The following is a 20,810-nucleotide window of genomic DNA, read 5'->3' on the forward strand; positions in this document are numbered from 1 at the left end:
TTCACATTCAATAAAGCAGTCAAACACAGTATACTGAGTAACTAAATGTGATTTGCAGTGGGTCCTGAGAAGTGAAATTCTCAGCCCAGTAGAGCTTTCTGCATTGATAGGGTCCTTCCATACCCATCCATCCTGTGTGGTGGTCACTAGTCACATGGAGAATTAGAAATGTGGCTCATACAGCATACAGCTCAGAAGCCTTTTTTTTTTAATTTAATTTGATTTTTTAACCCCTATTCCTTACCCTCACCCTATTACCTAGTAATCTATATCCTAGATTCTGTGTCTATGATTTACTTATTCTAATTATTTCGTAACAGTAAGATCATGCAATATTTATCCTTTTCTGTCTGTCCTGTTCCACTTTGCATGATGTGTTCAAGGTTCATCCATATTGTTGCATGTATCAGGACTTCATTCCTTTTTCAGATGAATAATATCCCATTGTGTGTATATACCATATTTTGTTTATCCATTCATTAGTTGATGAACATTTGTGTTGCTTCCACCTTTTGGCAATTGTGAATAATGTCACAATAAGCATCAGTGTGCAAATGTCTCTTCAAGTCCTCACTGCCAGTCCTTTTGGGTATATTCCTAGAAGTGAGATGCCAAGTCATATGGTAGTTCTATACTTAACTTTCTGAGGAAAGTTTCTTGCAATGAGCAAGTGTTGCTGTTTCTCTCATTCCTCTCCAACACTTGTAATTTTCCTTTTTTTTAAGTAACCATTCTAATGGGTATGAATTAGTTTCTCGTGGTTTTGATTTGAATTTCTGTATTGGCTAATATGTCAGATATCTTTCATCTGCTTTTTGGCCATATGTTATCTTCTTTGGAGAAATATCTATTCAGGTCTTTTGCCTCTTTTTCAGTTGGGTTATTTGTTTGTTGGTGGGTTTTTTGTTTTTGGTGTTGAGTTGAAGAATTCCTTCAAATTTCTGGATATTAAACCCTTATCAGATGCATGTGGTTTCTCGTACTCATCCCTGGATGCCTTACGGTATTCTTGCCCCTGGAGCTCCAGAACAGTTGTTTCAGACAGCTTCTGCCTGATTAATAGCTGTTTTTCTGAAAGGACTGAGTCCTGGTGCTCCCTACTCCACCTTCTTCCCTAGAAGTTCCATCTCCTTTATTGTTTTTTATTCTCTATTTCATTTATCTCTGCTCTGATCTTTATTTCCTTCCTTCTGCTTGCTCTGGGCTTAGTTTTTCCTCCAGTTCTAAGGAAAGGTCTCTGGTTTGAGATCTTTCTTCTTTATTAATGTACACATTTAGAGCTTTAAATTTCCCTTTCAGCATTGCCTTTGCTAAATCCCATAGGTTTTGGTATGTTGTATTTTCATTTTTATTAACCTCAGGACATGTCCTAATTTTTCTTCTGATTCGTCTTTAAACCATTGGTTGTTAAAGAATATGTTGTTTAATTTAAACATATCTGTGAATTTTTCATTTCTCCCTCTGTTATTGATTTCTGGCTTCATTCCATTGTGGTCAGAGAAGATACTCTGTACAATTTCAATATTTTAAAATTTATTGAGACTTGTAATAAGTTTCAATAAGAGATATGGTCTATCCTGGAGCATGAGCCATGTGCATTCAGGAGTATGTGTTCTATTGTTGAGTGAAATGTTCTATATGTGTCATATTTTATTTAATTTTAGTTAATTTATATTTGAAAAGACACATGGGCAAAAAGTTATCTTGTCACCAAGATGCACTAGTAAATTTAAAGTCCTTCCATTGCAACTTGTTGAACTGCCCAGCAATTGATCATCATGGACAGATGGACACACAGAATTCTTCAAGCCCCGTTCAAAATTCATACCTCTTATTAGCCCAATTTCATCTCGCTAGGCTGGCTAGCGAGCCTCCTCCAGTCAGGTCCCAGGCATTGCTGCCTTCAGAGTTAATGTAAAATTGAGAGTCACCTCCATTCTCTAGAATGTGGCCTGGCATCCTGTAAGGAGAACAGCTGGGGTCTACAGCCCATTGCATTTCTTTTCAGAAGTGGCATGGACCAGTGGTGTGGAATTAATGTCATCTAACCTCTGAAAATTGTACTGATCATGCTTACCCTGTGAAGTTATTTGAGCAGGCAGGCTACGTAAGACTCAAGGCAAGTGTAGTAAGCCTAGCAGTGTCTAACTGGCTGGTAGTCATAGGAAAGAAGGATTGCTGCAAATGAACAGTGTGTGGGCAATGGAGAAGTAATATTTGCTGCTAATGACATAGCATTCTTATTAATCTTTAGGAGGAAAAAGTAAATGGGCCTCAAGGAAGTAACAGCAAATAGTTTGGCCAAATAATAGGCAATAAATAATTTGAAATGACTGAAGGTGTTAACTCTTGTAATAATCATAATCTTAGCCATAGCAGCAGCAGCACTGACCATTTGTCCCACTGAGCACATGCATGTGTGAAGTACTGTTCTGAGAACTCTACATTAATTCCATCACTTCATTCTTACAAGATAACTATGCAGCACTGCTAGCTACTATTAATTTTCCCATTTTATAGAAACTGATGCTTAAAGAGCTTAAATTTGTGCATAGTCATGTAGCTTGTGAGTGGTAGAACCAGGTCTTAATCCAGATCTATAAGGTCCAAAGCCCATACCATGACCTCTTCTCTCCTGCCTCTCAGATATCATGGGCTGCACATTAAACTCAGGTGTGCCTGGACACTCCCTTCCAGGCTTTCATTTCTTCCAAGCCCCTGGGTTAAATTTATACCGTACCCAGATTATAACTTGGAAGCTCATGGGATTCAGGTATATAAGATCTGGTTTATATGTTTCAAAGGCATTCCTTTTTTAATTCATATACCCTATAAGTGTATATGTAATTGGTGCTGTAGGTACCCAAAAAAGCAAGGATGGAAAAGAAGCTCTTTGAAGTAATCCCCCACCCCAAAGATTCTGATTTATTTTCCTTAAGTCTAGAGAGAAATCCAGGCATCTTCATATTCAAAGTGATTTTAACACATAATCTTAGTTGAGAAATACTGTTTTACTTTGTAAATATTAGTAAGTTTTGTAAAGCCAGATTAGATCTGACAACTTATTTCTATGTTGCAATACTAAGTAGAGATAATGTTTTTGAACTAGGTTTTCTCCCAAGAAATTACCAACCCAACGAAAATCTCATGCCTGTTACTTGGTACCACCTGCCATAGCCCCACTGCTGTCTGTGCACAGTGGCGAGGCCCTGGCCTGGAGGAGGAGATAGGGTAGTATATAGTATATACCGCAGGTCTTTAATACTGGGTATATGGTTTTTAGGGATTTTGTCGTTATTGTATGTACTTTCAGACTAAATTATCAACTAAATCAGCTGGTTTATTCCAAGTTGTCTTCAGGGAAAAGAAAAATAAAATGTAGATTGTGTTTTTCTGACAACTGTTAAGAAGTTAAGAATTAATTAACTTCCTTTATATACCTAGCCATTAAAAAAGGGTAGAGAAGAAGGAAGGAGAAGAGAGAAAAGATTTTCTTTATATCTGCCTTTATTGCATTAACCCCTATATCTAACTTGGCCACCTACCAAAAATTTACATAGATTCTTCCTAGACAATAAATGAACTAAAAACCTTGTTTAGAAGTAAAATTCACTTTGCCACTGTTTGGAGTGCATACTATTTCTTTGTAATACATGCCAGTCGTGGTGTTTTTATCTATGTATTCAGTCCAAAATGTATGAATGATTTAATTTTTTGCTGAACAAAGAAACAACTTGAAAAAGCATAACTCATAGGGAAATAAATAAAATAAACATCTACCACAAACCTCAGACTTCCTGAAGATGAATTGCTATCACTTTTGACAACGATAGAAAATGAAAAGATACTTCACATAGATTTTTTCCCTCTAGTGACACTTAAAAAAACACTCTTAAATTGTTTCCTGTTTGAGTTCTATATATAACATTGTCAGATGAGAAGTTTAAATGGTTCTTAAAGCAAAGTATTATATGTGGGCAGCTGATTCTGAGATATAATCAGAAAACTTTTTAGCAAATTGTCATTTTTATTGAGCATACAGTATTCTCTGTTTAAAATATATATTCTACCAGAAACCCTAAAATGTGGACTCTTCAAAAGAATCTTTCACTTTCTAGTGTTTTGTGTTTGTCATTTGTATGTGTGACTCTTCCACATTTAGCCAGTCTTGCTGTGTGTCTACCTACTTCTTTAGATCACCCTGAGAACTCATTGCAAAATAAATATCCATAAGCTTCTTCACAAGCAAGAACCAGCATGAATCCAACGTTATGATTATGTCAATAGTTTTGTTGATTGTATATATACTTTGTCCAGTGAGGCTTAACACCTTAGGTTTTCAGATTTTTTTTCAATTTGGTCTACAGAAAAGTTGATTGAATGTGTTAATCTCAGTCCACGCATGCTCCACATGCTTGATTTTTGGACATCACATAACCATTTGTGACAAATCAGATACTGCAGCATAGAGAGATATTAAATCCAAACCAATTAGTAGTGGACTGCAATATCAAAAGAAATTGAGAGGTCCTGCTCTAAAAAAGTAACACTGACACTATAGATATTGATGTTTAAAGTTATGATTTCCTTCATCTGCTAATAAAGGAAACTGAACATGTTGATTTTCCCTTGTGGTAGCCTAAGCATCCAATGTGACAGATCCTGACAGGCAGCGTCCTCAATCCTGTGCTCTCATTCTTTCTCTCCTTTGCCTTCACACACCTGCCCCATGGGTACCTGTGTCTGGGAAGCCTGCGTGAAATCCTGTCCCGATGAGCAGCGCCTCTCAGGAGCTGTCAAAGGGCCCTTCCTCAGAGCGTCATTATGTCATCACACCCTTTCCTTAGCAAGGAAGCTGTCCACTCAACAGCTTTCTTCCCCTGACTGGATTCCTAGTCCCCTACCATGTTGCTGGGACCAAATAGGTAGTTCATGAAAATAGAACGAATCAGGTATTTTCAGAGCTGAGCACCATTTGTACATAAACAAGTATATACTAATTAAAAATTATTTGTGTTTGTTTAAGAAGGTTTGCCAGACTTTGTATTTCCGAAGGACCATAATTTTGTTATTTTATGTGATATAAAGGAACAAGCTGAATTTCCTTACAAATCATTTCCATTCTAGAATAATTCAAATTATGTTGTTTCTAAATATTTCTCTTTTTATAACTAGTTTAGTGATTGCTTTAGGCCTTGCATTATATATATAATAAAACTTTATATATAATATAATAAGTTTTATACATATATATAAAACTATTCTCAACATTTTACCAGTTTGTGTGAAATGTATATCCCTTTACATCCCCCCATTTTTAATATGTTGACCTATACATTTCCTCAACATACATTTACAACCACATCAGTGTTAAAAGTTTTGTTTCAGCCTGCAAAAATTTAGAAAACTCAAGAGGAGTAGTAAAACCTGTTGTATTTACCAATGTTTTTACTCTTTCCATTTTTCTTTATGCCTCCCACAGGTTCTGAAACTGTTCGTTATTTTTTTCAGTCCATTTTTCCTTTGTTTTTCAGATTTAGATAACTTGGTTATTGTATTTTTCACTTTTTTTCCATTTTTACATCTGTTTCTATACTGAGACTTTCTGTTCTTTTTTTTCATTTTTCTCAAATGCTTTTATAATTAATCATCGAAGCATGTTATGATGGCTCTTCTAAAATCTTTGTCACATAGTTCTAACATCTGTATCATCTCAACAATGACATCTGTTAATCATCTTTTTCATTTACATTGAGATTTCTACTGGTTTTTAGTATATGTATGGTTTTAGATTGAAAACTGGACATCTTGAATATTATTTTATAAGACTGTGGAATTTATTTAAACCTATTATATAGATAATGGCTATGCTTGACACCGCTCTGGTGGTGTAAGCTGATGTGAGGGAGTCTCCTTTTCTTGCCAGTGACAGAGGAGTCCAGGTTCCCTACTAAGCCTCCACTGACACCCCAGAGAGGGGAATGGGCTTGATGTTACTGTTGGACAGGGCAGGACAGGGGTGGAAGCTCCTCACTTGGCCTCCACTGATAACTACCTTGGGTGGCATAGCGAAGGATACCTCGTTACTGCCCGGCAGTGGTGAAATTCCTGACTCTCTTAGCCTTTCTGGAGCCACCCCAAATGGGAGGGTGCTTGGTTCCTACTGCCGGTTGAAAGTGGTAGTCCAGTATCCCAATCTGGCTTCCACTATCACCATGGGGCAGAGGTAGGGGAGGGGGTTGTCATTGCAAGCCTGTGGATTGAAAGTCCCAATTCCCTGTTCTGCCCAACAGAGGTATTGTGTGGGGTCCCTCATTACAGGCTGGCAGTAATAGAGGTCTAGGTTCCCCAACTTTACTGTCTTGGGTGGGAGTGGACCATAATTTTTTCTGCACTCTTTGGGTGGATTAGAGCCATTATTCTATTAAAGTTTTCTGTCTTGCTTTTCTGGTTCTTTAGCTAGAGAGATCAGGCTTTCCCTAGCGTTTTGGTGTATGTGTGTACCCAGTGCCATTCCCAAGTTGCTGGCTTCTTCAGAAACAATATTTATGAGACAAAGTGAGTACCAGAGAACTCACTGCCATGTTGTTCCTTGGCTCCAGTTACCAGTTGATCTACCTTCTGCTCGCCTCCTCATGCTAAACAACACTACCTTTTCTGAAGTAGTTTCTTTAGGAGTTTTCTCAGAGGAGATATTTGTGGGGAACCAGGAGAATTTTGTTCCTCATATCCCCATACCTTTTCTGCTTAAATGTGAGGTATTTAGTTTGATAGCAATGGTAGACATTCCTTTGACATTTAATGACATGTTCTCTGAAAGATTAGAGGTCATTGAAATACCTGAAGGTTTCATTTGTTTATAAAATTTATTTGTTATCTGAGCACCTCAGACTGTCGATAGTCTTTGCATACTTCCTGTATATCTCCCTGAGGGTGTCCCAAGGCCATAGCCTACACACTCTGGGGAGCTGCCGGCAGAAGCCCAGATGCTTAGACAGCCTTTCTTCCATACCTCCCTCTCCTGACAAAAGACTTTCGCTTGGAAAATAAAATCAGACTCCTTGACAGTTACTCTAAGAGTGTAAAGACACCTGTGGCTCGGTAGGTTGACTTCATCTCCACTGTCCATGTCAGGGAAGTTGCTGCTCTTGGGCATTCCTTATTTAGCAAGATGATGAGGGGAAACCAGCATTGTAAATAAACCATTGTATTTCTTCCTCTTTTCCAGGCAAAAACTTATTATTCCAGATGGAAGTTGCCCTGTCATTCTGAATACTTATTTTTGTCAGAAAGTTGGTGCCAAAGAAGATTCCGAATTAACTCAGGAAGTGCACTGTCAGGACACGCCACTTCCAAGAAGAATCATCACTTTGCACCAGATGTTTAGATTTCCTGGTCTAACAGATAATTCACCTAAAAGTCAGGTAAATGTTCATTGGCTTAGACGTTTTATGCTTTGTAATCATATTGGTGTCTGAAGAAGGAGTGGCTTCAGTATAAGTGAGAATGTTACCTTTTGTCCCCTTCTGAATAAACAGCATACTTATTTTTATACCTGAAGAAATATTTCAGTTCAGCATTTAGTTTGTATGGTGTTTCCTGTTTCTAATCATATACTTTTAATCTTTATTCTAATTCACTAAAATATGTGAATGTTCTTATTTCCCCTGTTCTTATAATTGAGACTTTTTTTTTTTTTTTTTAACATGGGCAGGCACCGGGAATCGAACCCGGGTCCTCGGGCATGGCAGGCAAGCACTCTTACCTGCTGAGCCACCATGGCCCACCCTATAATTGAGACTTTTGTTTAAGCTTTCTTTTATTTCTTAAAAACAGAAATCATGTTTTTCTTTTCTACGATATCTATGCCCCTTAGGATAAAAAGATCTGTATAAGCTTGAAATAGTCCCCTGGTGATTGGTTTTTTGGTTTGTTTGTTTTTTGGTTTTTTTTTTTCATTTTATGAACCCTGAGACATGATGGTCTCCCAGGGCTAATCTGGGACTACTGCAGCTGAAGAGCAATGGCATGATGCTCGCTCAGTGAGCTGCCCTCAGTGCTCGTGCAGCCCCTACTGCTCCAGCCTCACAGTTATCAAGGATCTCGAGATCATCAGGTAGAAGACTGGAAAACAGCTTGTGGGTACATTAGAAAAACAGGAAAAGTGGAGGGTCTTTCATTTTGTTTTGTATATATACATGTGTATATATATATAATCAAACAAAACCTCCCTTTGACAATGAAAAGAAATATTCGGAGGAGCTTATGCACAAAGGTTAGCACTTATCAGTTTAATTATAATAGATTTAAGGTATGGTCCAAAGTACATGACTGCTTTAACAACTATGTGATATCAAATTCATGAGATACATTTTCCTCTCTCAGTAGTGACAATGAGTCATTCCTCTAGAAGACACCCTAGTTTACATGCTGGGTGAACTTGAGTAAGATACTTAATCCAACTGGGTGTCTTAATTTTATCATTTGTAGAATAAAGATAATGACCTCATTTACCTTTTGGGATAATTGTGAGGGTGTATATGTTCACCATGTAAAGCACACTCTGTAAAAACAAAAGGTGTCTGAAGTAGTTAACTATTCTAGAAGTTATGTTGTTTCATTATGATCGTTAACATTACTGTAAGGTTGTTAGAATACACAAGCACATAAAGGGCATAGCCTCACAGCTTACACATTGCAAGCACTTAATAAAATGATTCATTTTTATTAAACACTAATTTTTCTCCTATTTTGTTTTTGTTTGTCCTATTGGAATTGCTATATCAGAAAAAGAAAGTTTTTAAAAACGACTGCAAGGTATTTTGTTCGGAGGATTTCTAGATATTTTCAAAGACTCAAGATGATCTCTGATCCCATTGTCATTCACTGTGCCCTTCCTCAGCAGGGCAGATGCCTAGCAGATGGAGAGGACCGTGCTGCATGTGTCACAGGCTTCTGCCTTCATCATTCCTTTAGCGCAGTGCAGTTTTGTCAGAGGGTAGCCTGAGCCTGCTACTCTCAGGTATGCAGCATACCATCCTTAGTTTCTCTGTCTCTTGGCCAGGTTTTGTGTGGTGGTGAGACTACTCTGGGGACCCAGGGACACAAGGAAATGAAGCGGTACTTCCCAGCCCACACTCTCCAGAGAGACTCTCTACTGGATGTGGTAGAAAGCCAAGGAGCCAGCCCATGGTCAGGAGTCCGTATCCGAGTGGTGGTGCAGAGAATGTATACTCTTCCTGATAAAGATGGCACCCAGAGTTGGCAGGGAGGCAACCCCACTGCTCTTCAGGCCCACAGAAACCCACCCGCGGCTCGGTGAGTGACCAGGCATAGGCATATTTGCCTCTAGTAACTTAAAGTTCTCAAGAGAGTGAAGGGTCCTTCTGGAGTAATTTCTTAGCTGGATTCACCATATATATATGTTGCTGTTTTTCCTGCATCAAAATATTGGGACATATGGTCTGACAGGATTTAGCCAAATTTATTTATATAAAAAAGTCCTCCATTGGACTTTTGCATTTACTTTTACCTTTAGTGCTTCATGTTATTGAAAGTAATAAAAATATAAGACCTATTGGTACTGTTCTGGAAAAGCCAATACATGTAGTAACAATACCTAAAAAAGACCACTACAAAATCAAGTTTTGTATGTCTTGAAACCCTAAATAATGGGAGTTGGTAAATCTGTGGCTGTCAGAGAGGAGAACCAAGACTTCTTAAGTTAAGCCCAGAACACTTTTTTAAAATGGAAATTTGATTTTAAAAACTTTATTTTTAGAGAAGCTTTAAGTTTACAGAAAAATTGCAAGAAAATACAGAGTTCCTGGACACACACACACATGCATATAATTGAAGTTTCTGTTTAGGTAATTGTAGATTCATATTCAGTTATAAGAAATAATACAGAGATACCATGTTTTGGTCAATGGTGAAGTTTTGCAAAACCGTAGTACAGTATCATAACCAAAATGTGGACGTTGATACAATCCACTGGTCTTACTCATATTTCCCCAGATTTATTTGCACTTCTGTGTGTGTATCATATAATATGTAAACTTCTGAGAATCATATAATATGTAAACTTCTGAGATTGGCTCTTTGCACTCAACGTAATTCACAGGAAATTCAGCTAAGTTGTTTTCGTGTATCCTTTTTATTGCTGCGTAGTGTTCTATCATATGCATACCTTATTTTGTTATAATTCTTTTCCCACTTTTGATCAGGAAGGCATTGTTGATCCCACTGTGCCAGGACAGTGGGATCACTGTGTGTGTACACTTCTGTGTGTGCACTTCTGTGTGTGTACACTTCTGTGTATTTCGTTTGGTTTAATTTTGCTCTGTGTGTAGGATCATGTATCTCCCACCACAGTCACAACAGCAGCCAGTCCCATCCACACAGGATTCATTTGTGCTGCCCTTTTATAAATGCATACAACTCCCCAACCCCTGGCAACTACTAATCTCTTCCCTATTTCCATGATTTTGTCATTTCAAAAATGTTATTTAAACAGAATCATATAATATGTAAACTTCTGAGATTGGCTCTTTGCACTCAACGTAATTCACAGGAAATTCAGCTAAGTTGTTTTCGTGTATCCTTTTTATTGCTGCGTAGTGTTCTATCATATGCATACCTTATTTAGTTATAATTCTTTTCCCACTTTTGATCAGGAAGGCATTGTTGATCCCACTGTGCCAGGACAAGGCTCATCCCTGGGATTCATGTCCCACGTTGCCAGGGAGACTTTCACCCCCGAATGTCATGTCCCATATAGCGGGAAGCACATTTGGTGTGACGAGAAACTGCCAAACTGTTTTCCAGAGTGGCTGTATCATTCAGAGCTTTATAAGTATGAAGATTTTCTTGTGTTTTTTTCTGTAAAAGGACATGTATGTCAGAGTCTTGGCATACCTTTTGAGGTTTTCTTTCTTGTAATGCTCAATTATCCTCAAAGCAAAAGATTTATTTACATTAGAATAGAAAACAAAAGTATAGATACCTCTTACCTTGGCTGTTGCTCTTCAAATAACCAAGAAGCTAAATTTTATTTAACTTTAATTTACTTTAAGTATTCGCCTGTGGCTAGTGGCTACTGCAGTGAACACATAACTATAGATGGGTACCCATGAACAAGAAACAAACCTATGGTTTAACATACTTTGCTCACACAGGTTATGAAAGTGACATCTTCTTTTCTATTTAGATTTAATCTCTTCTTGTTTTTATGCTTTTCAGTTACCCGTGAACACATCCTTGACTGGGAAATTCTATTTGATATATTAACTTACCTCATTTAAAATGATTTTATGCAGGTTCTAAAATGTTAATCAGACAACTGTACTTTTCTGTTTTATAATGTCTCATACTGTATCATTTGCTTTTCTGAAAATCTGTGTACAGAACTTTGCTTTGAGTTTCTTTACTGTCATGCCCAGGTCCCAGAGTGAAATGCCCAGATACCCATACTGGGAAGTACATTTTAGGCAGTGTAGATACTCTTGAGCACTTGGCTCCTTGCCTTATCTAGGACAGGTCAAATATTTGGGAAATGCTAGCTTGCTGCTGGCTGACCAGGGGCAGAGGACATTTCCTTGAGTTATTATAAATCTGATCTAAACCATCTTAATCACTCTTTTAGTCTCTAGAAAGTACTTAGGAAAGCAACCACCCTCTGTTCAAAAAAGGGGAACATTTGGCACATATAAGAAAATCTGGACCCAATACCTGGAAAACTCAAGAAAAGGCAAAAACAATAACAAATAAGTAAAAACATATTATCCCAACTGACTATGGGTAACTCTTAACCGTTAGTGAGATTCTGCATGGCTAATGTTTTAGGAGGCATTATTTTCATTCCCTGAATTTTAAAAAATCCCCTTAAAGTTTAGAACTAAAAATTTCTTTTAGAATTCTAGAGGAAAAAAATATTTTTCTTTTAATTGGAATATACATGTTTTGAGATCCATTAAGTCACCTTTAAGGTTTTGACTTCTTGTAACTTAACGCCTGTCCTGCACACTTGGGTTTAAATCTGTGGTAAATTTAAATAGGATTGTCTGAGGTGGTTATAGATTAGACCTAGGTTTTTGTTGTTATTGTTTTGTTTGTTTTTTCTTGTTTTTCTTTTTTTTTTTAGTTTTTTGATTGAATAGTATACCATATATACAAAGCAAAGAAATGAAAAAAGCAATAGTTTTCAAAGCACTCTTCAACAAGTAGTTACAGGACAGATCCCAGAGTTTGTCATGGGCAAAATATGATCCTTTGAGATTTTTCCTCCGAGCTACTCCAGGATATAGGAGACTAGAAGGCTTAAATATTTTTTTTATCACCACAATTGACTTTTTTCTTTCATTTTTTGTGAAAAATAACATATATACAGAAAAGCAATAAATCCCCAAAGCACAGCACCACAGTTAGTTACAGAATATATTTCAGAGTTTGACATGAGTTACAATTCCACAATTTTAGGTTTTTACTTCTAGCTGCTCTAAGATACTGGAAACTAAAAGAGATATCAGTTTAATGATTCAGCAATCATATTCATTTGTTAAATCTTATCTTCTCTGTATAACCCCACCATCACCTTTTATCTTTCTATCCCTCTCTTTAGGGGTGTTTGGGCTATGGCCATTCTAACTTTTTCAAATTGGAAGGGTCTGTCACTAATGTGGGATAGGGAGATGGAACTATCTGTTGTTCTGGAAAGGCTGGGCCCTCTAGGTTTCAGGATTTATCTGCTCCAGGGACCCTGTAGGTTTCTGGAAAGTTACTCTAGCACATGAAACCCTTATGAAATCTTATATATTGCCCTAGGTATTTTGTAGGATTGGCTAGAATGGTCCTGGTTGGGGTTTGGCAGATTATGGTAGATAGCAGTGTCTAACTGAATTTTGCCTAAGAGCAACCTTCAGAGTAGCCTCTCAACTCCATTTGAGCTCTCTCTGCCACTGATACTTTATTAATTATACTTCTTTTCCCCTATTTGGTCAGGATGGAATTGTTGATCCCACAGTTCAGGGACAGATTCATCCCTGGGAGTCATCTCCCATGTCGCCAGGGAGACTTTCACCCCTGGATGTCATGTCCCATATGGGGGAAAGGGCAATGATTTCACTTGCAGAGTTGGGTTATAGAGACTGAGGCCACATCTCAGCAACCAAAGACGTTTTCCAGAAGTAACTCTAAGGCATACCTATAGGTAGTCTAAGCTTCTTCACTACCTATGTAAGCTTCACAAGTATAAGCCTCAAGGTCAAGGGTTAGGCCTATTGATTTAGACATCCTTAATGTTTGACACAGTATCAGGGGATTCCCTGATGGTAAAGTTCAATAGTTCCATATTTTTTCTCCCATCCCTCAAGGAACTTTGCCAATACTTTTTGATTATCTGCTTAATATGTTCTAGGATGTATTCAGGCATTTCATTAAGCTATACAGAATAAAAGACCCTCATTCTTACTCTGGGCTCCAGTTTGTTCAAATTAGCTATGCTGACAGGTTTGTTAGTTAGATTATGTGCTACAGAAAATTTAGGTTCCAGACCAAATAAACCTTTCTTCCTTTAGTCTCAAAGACTAGATGTGGTTCTAAAATATAGACAATGTCTTCCTTAGCTCTGTGTCCTAATCTACCTTAATCCCGATCTGATTGGCTTCATTCTTATCTCTAAATACCAGGTTATATATACAGCAGCATCTCAAAATCCAAAAATAATAATTACCACTCTGGACTAAATGTATCTGCCATAAAAACTTACAATCTAAGCCCCTGTTTTCTTTTTTATATATATATATATTTATTATAAACAACGAACAGACATGCAAACATTCTTGACATGGTTACAGTCAGTGGTTTGCAATATCATCACATAGTTGTGTATTCATCACCATGATCATTTTTTTGAACATTTACATCTTTCCAGCAAAAGAAAGAAAAGAAGAAAAACTTGTACATGCCATACCCCTTATCACTCCCTTTCATTAACCACTAGTATTTCAATTTACTCAGTTTATCTTAACCTTTGTTTCCCCTATTATTTGTTGATTTTTTATCCATATTTTTACTCATCTATCCACACCGTAGATAAAAGAAGCATCAGACACAAGGTTTTCACAATCACACACTCACATTACAAAAGCTATATCATTATACAATTGTCTTTAAGAAACAGAGCTACTGGAACACAGCTCTACAGTTTCAGGCACTTCCCTCTACACACTCTAATACACCATAAAAAGGGAGATATCTGTATCATGTGTAAGAATAACCTCCAGTATAACCTCTTGACTCTGTTTGAAATCTCTCAGCCACTGACAGTTTGTTTTGCTCATTTCTCTCTTCCCCCTTTTAGTCAAGAAGATTTTCTCAATCCCTTGATGCTAAGTCCCAGCTCATTCTAGGATTTCTGTCCCACATTGCCAGGGAGGTTTACACCCCTGGGAGTCATGTCCCACATAGAGAGGGAGAGGGCAGTGAGTTTGCCTGTGGTGTTGGTTGAGAGAAAGAGAGGCCACATCTGAGCAACAAAAGAGGTTCTCTGAGGGTGACTCTTAGGCCTAATTTTAAGTAGGTTTAGCCTATTCTTTTACAGGGATAAGTTTCATAGGAGCAAGCCCCAAGATAGAGGGCTTGGGCTGTTGATTTGGTTGTCTCCACTGCTTGTGAGAATATCAGGAATTCTCCAAATGGGGAAATTGAATTTCGTCCTTTTCTCCCCATTCCCCCAAGGGGACTTTGCAAATACTTCTTTATTCACCATTTAAATCACTCTGGGATTTATCAGGACATCACACTAACCTGGACAAACCTACAAAATCTCATGCCCTATTCATGGTTTCCATGTACACTCTAGGCATTTCTAGATTATACCATCTCAGTCTTTATCGTCTGTCTTTCCTTCTGGTTTCATATGTGCTCCCAGCCCTCCTCCCTCTATCATTTTCACATTCAGCGTCATTCAGTGTACTTACATTATTGTGCTACCACCAGGTAGTATTGTGCTATCCATTTCTGGATTTTTATAATCAGTCCTGAGGCACAATGTGTTTTCCTTCAGCTCCAGTTATCCAATCTCTACCCTATTTCTGTCTCCTGATGACCTCTGTTCTTAAGTGAAATTCTCCAGTTCGCTCATTAATGTTAGTTCATATCAGTGAGACCATACTGTATTTGTCCTTTTGTTTCTGGCTAATCTCACTCAGCATAACGTCCTCAAGTTCCATCCACATTGTTACATTCTTCACAACTTTATTCTTTCTTACAGCTGCATAATATTCCATTGTATGTATGTACCATGGCTTGTTTAGCCACTCGTTTGTGGATGGATATTTAGGCTGTTTCCATCTCTTGGCAATTTTAAATAATGCTGCTATAAACATTCGTGTGCAGATGTCCATTTGTATCCTTGCCCTCATGTCCACTGAATACCTGGCAATAGTATTACCAGATCATATGGCAGTTCTATACTTAGCTTCCTGAGGAACCGCTAAACTGCCTTCCACAGTGGTTGTACCATTTTACATTCCCACCAACAGTAGATAAGTGTGCCTCTTTCTCCACAACCTCTCCAGCACATGTCGTTTTCTGTTTTGTTTTTTTTTATAATGGCCATTCTGGTGGGTGTGAGATGATATGTCATTGTGGTTTTGGTTTGCATTTCCCTAATAGCCAAAGAAGTTGAACATCTTTTCATGTGCCTTTTAGCCATTTGTATTTCCTTTTCTGAGAAGTGTCTGTTCATGTCTTTTGCCCAGTTTGTAATTGGGTTGTTTGTCTTTGTGTTGTGGAGTTGAACAATCTCTTTATATATTCTGGATACTAGATCCTTATCTGATATGTCCTTTCCAAATATTTCCAGCAATTTTAAATAATGCTGCTATAAACATTGGTGTGCAGACGTCCATTTGTATCCTTGCCCTCATGTCCACTGAATACCTGGCAATGGTATTACCAGATCATATGGCAGTTCTATACTTAGCTTCCTGAGAAGCCTGCCTTTTAACTTTCTTGACAAAGTTCTTTGATGCACAAAAGTGTTTAATTTTGAGGACTTCCTATTTATCTATTTCTCTTTTCGTTGCTTTTGCTTTGGGTGTAAGATCTAGGAAACCTCCTCCTATTATAAGTTTTATAAGATATTTCCCTACCTTTTCTTCTAAAAGTTTTATGGTCTTAGCTCTAATGTTTACATCTTTGATCCATTTTGAGTTAATTTTTGTATAAGGTGTGAAATATGGATCCTCCTTCATTCTTTTGCATGTGGATATCCAGTTCTCTAGGCACCATTTATTGAAAGGTTGTTCTGTCCCAGGTGAGTTGGCTTGACTGCCTTATCAAAGATCAATTGTCCACAGGTGAGAAGGTCTATATCTGAACACTCTGTTCGATTCCATTGGTGAGTATATTTATCTTTATGCCAGTACCATGCTGTTTTGACCACTGTAGCTTCATAATATGCCTTAAAGTCAGGTAGTGTGAGACCTCCAACTTCATTTTTCTTTCTCAGGATATTTTCAGCTATTCAGGGCACCCTGTCCTAAATAAATTTGGTTATTGGTTTTTCTAATTTTTTTGTTGTTGTTTTGCTCTACTTTTTTCATGACACATATACAGCATTAGGCAGTGAGATTGTTAGTGAATGTCTACACCCCATTACACAAACCACATGGTTCAATGAGGGGGACAGCTGAGACCGAGTGATGAGGTACGGATGAAACTGGCAGTGCTATTGCCCCCTTGTCATTGCTGCTATGAAGAATAAAAAATAGCATATATCTGAAGTTGTCCTTCTAACTCCTTCAGTGGTACTTGTTTTACTTTTGCAGCAAAGAGAAGAAATTTGGAAGCTACAAGTGTGGAGAATTACTGTCAATGATTAGCATCATGAATGCTTTGGATTTACATCTTGGAACACACACCAAGACATATCAAATGAGAATATGTTCATGGTGGATTGAAAGAAAGACAGAAATAAACCTCAAAAACAAGGAAACAAAAGTCCAGACCCTGGAATGTAGTGAAATGTGCATAGTACGCAACACATTTCAACAGCACCCAAGAGGCAGAAGTCAGAGGGCATTGTCCTCATACTCAGGATACAGGGGGTCCAAGAAGTTATTACATGCACACAAGTTATTAAATGCACACTGGTGGACAAAAAGAAAACAATGAGATGAAGAATTCCCAGCAGGCTTGTAGAAAGTATTGGAGGCACAAGAAAAGGGAGAAATTTTAATTAGAACCAAGCTTTGTTTAAACTACAGGTGATTCCAGTCTAGTTGTCCCACAGCATGGAGAAGTGAAAGTTGTATTGTGTCAGAAACAGATTTTTGGACAGAGGACCATAGCGTTTGGCCTTTGGTGCAGGAGGATATTTGAGAACAGAACTTCTGAGGTTTATTAGGTACAAGAAGGTCTTATTTTCTGAATGATTATTAATATTTTCTAAACAATGATGAAGCTCTACAGTTTACAAGTCAGTATAACATATAATTAAATTATCCTTAAACCTCCATTAATTCTTTGCTAATAAATATATATAAAGAAAAATTAAAATATCTGTCTTTGAGAAACATTTAGCAATATGCTTGCTAATAAAATATGAAAAGGTGTTATATGCTTTTTTATATATACCGATTAATATTTTTATCAATGAGATAAGAAAAAACAATATTAGAATACTTAGTTGGAAAGATTCCTTTCTTTTTTTTTTAACAAATACTGTTTTATTATTTACAAAATAAATGGCGATTGTAATGGTGCATGTCACAAATTATAAAAGGGAAAAGTACAGACAAATGTGTTATGGAAAGGTAGCCATCCTATGGAATCTGTTTATAATAAGACAGTTTTCTTTGTTAAAGTTAGACAAGACGAAGAGTAGTGACATTGTTATGTAAAAAAAAAAGAGTAGTGACATTGTTTCTTTCCTATCTGAACTTTTACTTTTAACTCCCTTATCCTTGGTGACTTTATGTCACCTACTGTAGAACATATGAGTTCATCTTTTCCACACTCTTCAGTACAGATAAAGAAAAGGAGAATTACACAAGCAGTGGCCCCTGCAACTGAAGTCACCTCTAAATCTTGTTCCTTGGTTCTCTTTTTTTTTTCCTATTGTGAAAAATAACATATACAAAAAAGCAATAAATTTTGAAGCATATTGCAACAATTGATTATCAAAAAAACTTCAGAGTTTGGTATGGGTTATAATTCCACAACTTTAGGTTTTTTCTTTTTAACTGTTCTGAGACATTGGAGACTAAAAGAAATACCAGTATAATGATTCAGCAGTCATACTCATTTGCTGTCTCATCTTCTCTGTTCCTTGGTTTTCAAGATGGCTTTTATTGAGCTCTTGCTATATAATCTACTTTACCCCAGAGATCCTTCACACTATCAATGAACTTAAAGACAACTTTGATCACTTGGTATTTTCTGTTAAGTGCCAGAAATTACCGTGTCAGAAGAAATTAAGACCTGTGGGAAGGGTAAAGTCACTGTCCTAAGGTAGACTCTTTTGCCACAATATTCCCCTCTACCACCCCACCAAGTCAAATAAGTCTTGATGAAATTCTGTGATAAGATTTTTATCTCACTTTACCTAATAGCACCATGATCATAGATTTTCAACCCAATCTATTCACAGAGCTCAAACAGTATCACTTTTCTAAGATAAGTACAAGTTTTATCTTCTCACAGCAGACAGCCTATTTGTGCTAGTTGTGAAACTGAAGGAAATTTATTTGAAGCCAAACAGTCCTGTGTTGGGTCAGACATATTCAGTCCAAATGCTTGTGTTCTCTGAGCTGTGAAATATTGTCAAACTATATTTGCGATTTCAGAAATATAAACTTTGAGAGTCTGTTGGTCATTGTTCTTCTACAGACTTCTTTCAACTCAGGCAATTAAGGAAATCGTTTCAACAAGGTTTCACAAAGTGCTGTAAGTCTGTAACCAATGCACACTTAAGTTTTATAAATCATTAAAAGACAACAAAAAGTGATTCAGAAGATCCTCTGTACCCTGCCTAGTCACTTCAGAGCCCAACACACCGTTTTCAGATCTCCTGCATGTTAAATTTATTCATCCTATAGAAAAGAAGGCCGTTAGCCACAGCATGTTGCTCCTCCAGCCTGGGGTTCCCATATACCAGCCCTCCCTGAATGGTTGCAGCTTATGAACTTTTACTTTTCTTCCTATTAAATAGTTGGATGATCTACTGGACTTGCCTGTCCTTTACTGAGTATTTGAGATGCTGTGGCATGGTATTTCTCTCTCTGTGTACATGCCTATGGTTAAAGAGCACCAAAAGTAAGACTACAATTCACTCCCTGAAAACTCAGCAGGGCCCTTTCTCCTGCTTTTCTTTTATGTACCATCACATTGGCCCAGAGTCTATGGAATGTTTTAGTTTCCTAACTACAATTACCATACAATAAGTTAGCTTATGAAAAGGAATTCATTGGCCCATGGTTTCAAAGACTAGAAGGCTTGTTTCCTCCCAGGGTCAGTATGTTCTAGCTGTCCAGCAACCTTTGGAATTCCTTGGCTTTTCTGCCACGTGACAATGCAGGTGGTGGCATCTTCTTTCTCTTCCAGATAACGTTGACTCCCAGCTTCAGGCTGTTCCTTATGGCTTTTCATTTTGTGTCAATTTTCCTTTGTTTATGAGGACTTAAGCCATGTTGAATTAAGGTCTGCCCTCATTTAGTTTGGGCATCCCTTAACTGCTAAAATCTTCATAGGTCCTATTTGTAAATAGGTTCACACCCACAGGACCAGACTTGTGACTTGAATATGCTTTTTTGGGTATCATTAGTCAATACCCAGTACTCTGCTTAACACCACATTTTCATAAGATTGTTTTTGACAGTTATCCTTGATTTCTGAAGTTTCTTTGCTTCTTCGGTTGTAGAAAAGTTGATTTTGTTGCTTTTTAACAATTTGAATATTTTTATCGTGATGTGAAAGAGATTGTAAGAGTGAGGCATTTCTTATATATCCTTATTAATGATGCCGTAACCCCTTAAGTTTTTCTTATGTATGCTTTTGCAATAAATTAAAACTAACTCTTAATCGTTATTTCTGTGTTCATGAATCTTGAATAAACCCTTTAATCTCGATAGCCTACCTCTTAACATTTGCTTATTTCCTCTCTGAACCAACCTTTTGTGGTTCTGAAGACATACCAGGGTCATGGCTCTCTCCTCTTTAACTGACACCCAGACTTACTATATTATTTAACATTTATCCTGTTCACATTCTGACATAGTTTTAAGAATAAAATAGAACCATGGAATTATGCCTCTGTCTGTTCATAAATGAATACACAAAGAGATTTAAAATTGGAATTTACTGAAGGGAAGCTGAGGGATCCTGTCTTTTTACCATTTTATTTTTAAAAACAGTTTTGTGGAGATATAATTTACCTGCAATAATGTATAAAATTTTTTTTATTCACAGAGCTGTACACCACTGTCTAATTTTAAAACATTTTCATCATTCCCCCAAAATGAAGCCATATGTCATTAGCAATCACTACTCCACCCTACCTCCAGTCACTGACAACCACTAATCAACTTTCTGTCTCTGTTCTGCTTATTTTGGACATTTCTTATAAGTGGAATCATACAATATATGTGGCCTTTTGTGTCTGACTTGTTTCACTAAACTTAATGTTTTCAAGGTTCATCCATGTTGTGCCATGCATCAGTGCTTCATTCCTTTTCATAGCCTAATAACATTCCAGTCTATGAATATATAACATATTTTATTTATCCATCTATCAGTTGATTGGCATT

At 37.2% G+C, this 20,810-nt stretch overlaps 1 protein-coding gene across 7 annotated transcripts in view; it reads left to right on the forward strand.

Moving 5' to 3' along the window:
* SPIDR (scaffold protein involved in DNA repair) overlaps positions 1-20,810 on the forward strand; it is a 757,458-nt gene that overhangs the window by 582,180 nt on the left and 154,468 nt on the right. For all 7 annotated transcript variants that reach the window (XM_077166724.1, XM_077166722.1, XM_077166723.1 and 4 more), the window contains 2 exons: positions 7,229-7,424; positions 9,065-9,318. In XM_077166724.1, coding sequence (XP_077022839.1) covers positions 7,229-7,424; positions 9,065-9,318 — 450 coding nt within the window. The remainder of the gene's footprint in view (positions 1-7,228; positions 7,425-9,064; positions 9,319-20,810) is intronic.

Source organism: Tamandua tetradactyla, chromosome 6 (assembly GCF_023851605.1).
Source record: "Tamandua tetradactyla isolate mTamTet1 chromosome 6, mTamTet1.pri, whole genome shotgun sequence".
Lineage (NCBI taxonomy): Eukaryota > Metazoa > Chordata > Mammalia > Pilosa > Myrmecophagidae > Tamandua > Tamandua tetradactyla.